Below are 6775 nucleotides of genomic sequence, written 5' to 3' on the forward strand. Positions count from 1 at the left end.
GTACATGTTCCAGCTGCTGTTCAATCCTTTGAACATGTTGTGTTATGAAGACATGCCGCTTGAGTTACGTGAACTGATTACAGACCTCGGGCTCACTTCCCTGTCGCAGTCGCAGACGCAGTAACAGTCATTTGGGGCACTGTTTTTCTACTGGCTGCAAAAGGCTGTGCGTGGACAATAGCTAGGTTTTGATGTTGTGTTTGTGTGTGCTGACTAAGGTAGACAATGTATGAAAAAGACTTGTTTTTGTCGTTGTGTTTCTTCTTGTTCTTTTATGCAGCAGTGCATGTGGATGATTTTGTATATGTATGTGTATTTTATATCAATAACTGACACAATATATATAAGTGTATAATTTTATTTTTTGTTGACGACCACGGTCTATGCGAACTGGCATTTTTGTCACGCTTTATATGTATGATATGTGTTCGATAAACTGTATCGCATTTGATGCCGAACTTCTTTGTCCAATATAAGAGAACTGCATTTTTTTGGCATTCAAGCAAAGTGCTACACGTGTGTGCATGCCGAAGCTGCATTGCTATATGACACTGAACTGCTTTTTTTTGCCAAAACAAAAAACGCATTGCTTTTAGTCTATAGTTGCGTTTTGTAGTTGGTTTTTTTTATTTGTTTGTACGTTAAGGTACATGGGGGGTTGCCCCCCCCCCATTTTTTAGCTGTCTATATATTTTTTGTATTGTTCTTGTACGCACTGCGTGCGTTAGCGCGAGGCCGAGCAAGGGGTGGGGAGGGGGGTCGTGATCCCCCTCCACATCCCCCTGCGAGGCCGAGCCTGGAACGAGCCGGAGCAGGCGGCGACGCGGCTTGCCGCGGCGCCGCATGCGTAGGCGAGTCCGTCATACCCCGTCGCCCCCCTGTCTATCTTAGGGTGTGTAGGGTCCGGGTGGGTTTTTGCGCGCGTCCCCTTTGATGGGAAAAACAGAATGTCTGCACTGCGCCTGTCAACCAAGCGCACTGTGTGCGTTACCGCGAGGCCGAGCAGGGGGTGGGGAGGGGGGTCGTGACCTCCCCTCCACATCCCCCTGCGAGGCCGAGCCTGGAACAAGCCGGAGCAGGCGGCGACGCGGCTTGCCGCGGCGCCGCATGCATAGGCGAGTCCGTCATACCCCGTCGCCCCCTGTCTATCTTAGGGTGTGTGGGGTCCGGGTGGGTTTTTTCGCGCGTCCCCTTTGATGGGAAAAATAGAATGTCTGCACTGCGCCTGTCAACCAAGCGCACTGCGTGCGTTAGCGCGAGGCCGAGCAGGGGGTGGGGAGGGGGGGTCGTGACCCCCCTCCACATCCCCCTGCGAGGCCGAGCCTGGAACGAGCCGGAGCAGGCGGCGACGCGGCTTGCCGCGGCGCCGCATGCGTAGGCGAGTCCGTCATACCCCGTCGCCCCCTTGTCTATCTTAGGGTGTGTGGTGTCCGGGTGGGTTTTTGCGCGCGTCCCCTTTGATGGGGCCCTTGTCGTTCTTCATTTATGTATTGGGGCCCTTGTCATTTGTACTGCTTACACCAATGTTGAGTACTGCACTTCGTGTAGCAAGTGTGTGTGTGTTGGGGCCCTTGTCATTCTTCATTTATGCATGTACTGCACTTCACGCATACACTTGTTGAACTGACTTATGTTCGTTCTGTGAACTGTATTCACGTTTGTTTAGAAAGGTATACGGATATATCAATATTAATTTTTATTTTTATATAATTACTATTTTTTGTGGACTGTTATGTTTTGTATGTGCATAGTATGTTTTGGTGTCACTCATTAAATTTTAAAAAAGTTGTGTAGATACTTGTTCTAATGCAAACTAATTTCTGTGAAAGCAATTGATCACAAGCAACGGACATTATCTCTTGCATACATGAAACAAAGAACAACACAACAGACTGTATTGAATTATTATTTTTTTATTTTTCCGCCCTATGTGTTTTTTTCAATGTTGGAGTGTGCACTGCATTGATCAGGGTTCCGTACTGCATGTGTACGCATTGCGTACTGCATGTATAGTTGCCATTTTTTTTGCTTCCATCTTTTTGGTATTATGTAATCTTTTTCCCTATGTATGGGAGTGCACTGCTTAGTAAATCATACCTGTACTTCACTCATTATGGTTCTGTGCTGTACTTTCGTGTACTTCCGGACTGTATTGAATTATTTTACGTGTTTTTGCGTTTTTCTATTTGTGTTTTTGCTCTTATGTATTCCTTTTTCCAAATTTATGTTCGTGCACTGCTTTGTTGGGTATGTTAAGACTTCATTCGACAAATTCTATACTGCATTCGTGCGCAACTTGCACTGCATGCGTCCTGTTTGCATTATGTACGACAATTTCATCACCAGCAAGCTAAGTTGAACAGAAAGAAAACTAACATAATCAGAGTTCATCATTACAAAGCAATTGTGCATGGCAAGCAAACTAGGTTCAGCACACAAGCAAACTAACGATACGTAAGCAAACAACAGAAAGCAAATTTGATGATAATTCTAAAAGAACGCTGGCATTGTTGGCTCCTGGCCGGCACCATCTTCTTCTTCACCAGTCAGGCTCTCCCCATCCCCAGCTGCTCCTGGCGCGCTTCTTGGGGGGCTCCTCCTTCTCCAGCTTTGCACGGCGAAGGCCGTCCTGGGTGAGGGTGATGCGGTTCCATATCTCGTACGCTGCGTAGGCGTCCTTTGCCGCGTACTCGATGTGCCTCCTGGACAGAGGCAGGATGGCCCAGCGCTGGTGCTCGTCGTCGGTGATCTTCTTCTTCATGTTGTTGTAGTAGTCGTCGGTGAGCACGCCGGAGACGTCTCCGAGGGAGTCCAACGGCTTGGTTGCCTTGGGCACCCTCCACTCCTTCTGGATGTCGACGAATTTGGCGACCACCAGTTTGACGCGCTCCAGCCTGGTTTTGTCGCCGTCGATGGAGAAGCCTGCAAAGGTGTACCTGGGGTCGGCGAGGAAGTTGTCGAAGATGATGCACCTTTCACTGTCGCTCATTTGGAAGAGCAGCACCGGGTGATTCTTGCCGATGGAGAGCTGGCAGAGGGCGGGTTTCTGCGTCGCTTCAGGGTCGTTGTCGTACTCGAGATCAATGCCGACGATCTTGTGGCGCTGGAGGCTGAGGTGGCACTCGTACTATGCGAGGGTGATCGCCATCTGCTTCCTGTCGTTGGTGTGGATGACGTGCAACTTGGTGTTGCCGTGCGCCTCCACGGTGTTGTCGCCCTTGTACTCGTCGGTGAATGTCATCGCCGGTGGCAGGGCTTGGTGCTTTTGGTGGGAGCGCAATGGATACTTGTGTTGTTTGTGGATGAGAAGGCCTTTGGCAGGGGTCTGAATTTAAGGGGAGGGCGCGGGGTGGGATGGCCTCATCGGATGAACTGCACGATCGTGCTGATGATGCGGTTGTGCGGATTGTGGGTTGGTTTTTGCATCTGTGATCGTGGGCTTGTGGCGATGGAACTTCTCCGATCGGGTGGTTGTATGCGAACGTGTAGTTTTTTTTAAGGTGGGTTTGTTTTATTTTTGATCAGCACAATTTTTAACCACCATTTTTTTCTATGCGAACGAGCATTTTGTTACGTTTTATACATGCATCCTGTGCGATAATGAACTGCATTAGTATATAGTCCTGCACTGCATCTTCTAGAATTCAGTACTGCACTTCTGTATACATGTGCGTACTTCACTGTTTTTTGAGTTTATTTATTCGTGTAGGGGTAATCGGGAACTGGATTGCCATACCTCACTGCATCGTGTAACGTAATGCACTGCATTGTTTACAGCTACGTACTGCATCTTGTTTTCGCTTGTACCTACTGCAATCGCTGGTACGAGACGGGTAGGGAAAGGGGGGGTGCCCCCCCCATTTTTTAAACTTATTGTTTTTTCTTAGTCGGCCTTGTTGGGCCTGTGTTCGGCTAGTTTAGAGACGTACTTGGATCCAAGTCGGCCTATGAGCACGGCTTGGTTCCCGTTTCGCTGTGTGTGCGTCCTAATGTTTAGTCCCACCTCACCCGCGGAAGGCGCGCCCGACCTGTTTATAAGCGCTGGCGAGGCATACTGGTCGAACTCCTCCGTATACTTATTTGAGCGCTTATACACAGCGCTCTTAGCTATATGCTCTATGACCTGTGGGCCCATGTGCAACCGGCCCCATTCACTGTGGCTCAGAACGACTCCCCTTCTGTGGGTGCAGACCTATTACGAGACTGGCTGGGGCCGGTAGCACCTGGGTGGTCAATTTTTTTCCTTTGTTACTTTTTCAACGTTGGGGCGTGCACTGCTTTTTTTAGTAAATCATGCGTGCACTGCATTCATTTAGTTCCAGTACTGCATGTGCACGCATACTGTACTGCACATTTTCTGGGCTACTTTTTTGTGCACTGCATCGGTATCATTTTTCTTTATTGTTTTTCCTCTTTCGTATCCTTTTTTCTTAGTGTACGGGTGTGCACTGCTTTTGTGCTCCTATGCGCACTGCATTCGTCATAGTTCTGTGCTGCAGGTGTACACATTTTGCATTGCGTGCATCCTCCTTTTGCCAAAAAGTTGTGACTGGCTATGCCAATGCTGCGAAAGTGCTTCTCTTTTGCTTTTTTTTATCATGTACTGCACTTCATCCACACATATAGTGAACTTCCTGGTACGAATTTGGAGAACTGCACACATAAAATGGTGTGTGGATTATAATTTTTCAGAGTATTATTTTTTAATGATCTGCGGTTTTGTTCGTGGGAATTGCTGCAGTCAAAGTACACCTTCTTTTTTCATTCCTTTTTCTTTGGTAACATAAGCCTTTATTGATTGTCCTTTATTCTTGGGAACATAATTTCCATTAAGTCCCCTTTAATTTTCAGTTTTGACCTTTTTGCATTCCTCTTATATAAATGAAGGCTAACTTATACCCTTCCTTTGCATTTCATTTCTGCGCTAGCCGCAAGTTCTCTCCTTTCTCCAGCCTTTTTTTTTGCTTTTCTAGATTTCTGTTGCGATGGCTCCAGGCCCCTGTGCGTATCTCTTCTGCTGCGGCCATGGTTGTGGTGTGCCGACGCATTGCAATTGTTCAGCTTGCTCGCAGGCCCATCGTGCTCGTCGTGGTGGGAAGGTGTTGTGCCGAACTGGGCGAGCCGAGCAGCTTGCATATGGTACAGTATTCACAGAAGGATTGGATATGGGCCAGATCAACGTTTCTGCGTTCTATTCTGCCTTGATTTGGCGTGGCCTTGGCTGCACGAGTCCTTTTGTCCATCAGCTTACACCAAAAGATGTGGAGACTCACTACAAGATGGTATGATTCGTTAGATATGATTTTTTTCTTTATGTTTTTTTGTATAATTCCATTGCACTCTGAACTTGCAGTATTTTAGGAACGCACTTTTTTCTTTGTTTTTTGAAGTGTACTGCAATGTGTTCTTATTTCTTGTTTTTATTTTTATGCTTGTGTGCATGTAGGTTATGTTTTAGTTTACATGGTTACAATATGTGAACTGCTTATATATTAGCTGAGCACTACATATTTCCACATTTTTTTCCCAATTTTTTTGGTGTGTACTACATGTAGCTAGTCTATAGTACTGCATGATAGTTTGAAGCGTACTGCATATTTGCAAGTTCCATACTGCATATTGAAATGCATTTTATATGTACTACTCGTTGGACTGTTGTGCACTTCATCTATCTCTGTGCACAGTATGAGAATTGTACTGCTAGTTTCGTTCTCAAACAGTTTTATTATTTTTTACAGAAAATTCCTAAACGAGCTGTTAGGTATGTCCGGCTCAAGAAGAAAGGAATTCTTTAAGTTGTTCTTGGTAATGGATACCTTCAACCAGCCAAGTACACTGTAGGCGTTGACGGGCGGCTGTGTCTGCACAAAGGGTGGAAGGAATTTGTCATTGATAGTGGCCTGAAGTCTGAGCAAGTTGTTGTCCTCAACTTCTTTGAACTCGAGGATCGTACGGTTAGAATCACGTTTAACGTGATTGGCTAAGGTTATGAGGTTGATTTGTAATAAGTACTTTTGCGTGTCGAACGCTTCATCTTTTTTGATGTGTTTTGTAACAAGCACTTTTGTGATCTGAACCACTTCAATTATTATTAAATTTGTGTTTACATGGTTACAATATGTGAACTGCTTATATGTTAGCTGAGCACTACATGTTTCCACATTTTTTTTCCCAATTTATATGGTGTGTACTACATGTAGTTAGTCTATAGTATTGCATGATAGTTCGAAGCGTACTGCATATTTGCAAGTTCCATACTGCATATTGAAATGCGTTTTATATGTACTACTCGTTGGACTGCAGCGAGCTAACAGCATTTTTTACATGGTTTTTGAATCAAAATGTGTCAATGTTTTACTCAAGACTGCTATATATATATGGTATACTCTATATACCATTTTCTCTTTTACGTGGTTTAGTTGAATAACTCATAGTCAACGAGAAATTTGTGTTTACACAAAATTTAAACTGATACATAAGTCATAGAGATAAGCAAACTGCTATGCATACGATTAATTTATTGTCTGTTCATCTATTTGGTCGTTAACCTGCTGCTTCTGTGCGGTGACTGGAGCGTGTCTAACGTCGCACTTTCTTTTGTTTTCCATGGCGGTGTTGCTGGTTCTTGTCTCTGCACCTTTGTGTTCGTAGCCCCCCGCGTGCTGGTTGATGGCTGCTTTGGTTTTCTAGCGCTGTGGATTGCATCCTTCTTTGCTCCCCGCGTGCTGGTTGATGGCTGCTTTGGTTTTCCAGTGCTATGAACTGCATCCTTCTT

At 45.6% G+C, this 6775-nt stretch overlaps 1 protein-coding gene across 1 annotated transcript; it reads right to left on the reverse strand.

The window, feature by feature from the left end:
• Positions 1–2539: 2539 nt before the first annotated feature.
• On the reverse strand, positions 2540–3241 carry LOC147990460 (uncharacterized). Its single transcript, XM_087538234.1, has 2 exons — positions 3176–3241; positions 2540–3127 (listed from the first exon to the last, which is right to left on the reverse strand). The coding sequence occupies exons 1-2, from the start codon at positions 3239–3241 to the stop codon at positions 2540–2542; spliced, it is 654 nt and encodes a 217-aa protein (XP_087394360.1).
• Positions 3242–6775: the final 3534 nt, after the last annotated feature.

This window comes from Triticum urartu, chromosome 1A, assembly GCF_056163025.1.
Source record: "Triticum urartu cultivar PI428250 chromosome 1A, HENAU_Tu73, whole genome shotgun sequence".
NCBI lineage: Eukaryota > Viridiplantae > Streptophyta > Magnoliopsida > Poales > Poaceae > Triticum > Triticum urartu.

Coding starts and splice junctions, on each gene's coding strand:
- LOC147990460 (XM_087538234.1), bottom strand. CDS start 3,241: ATGACATTCACCGACGAGTACAAGGGCGACAACACCGTGGAGGCGCAC. Junction 3,128..3,175: donor ACGGCAACACCAAGTTGCAC/GTCATCCACACC, acceptor ACCCTCGCATAG/TACGAGTGCCACCTCAGCCT.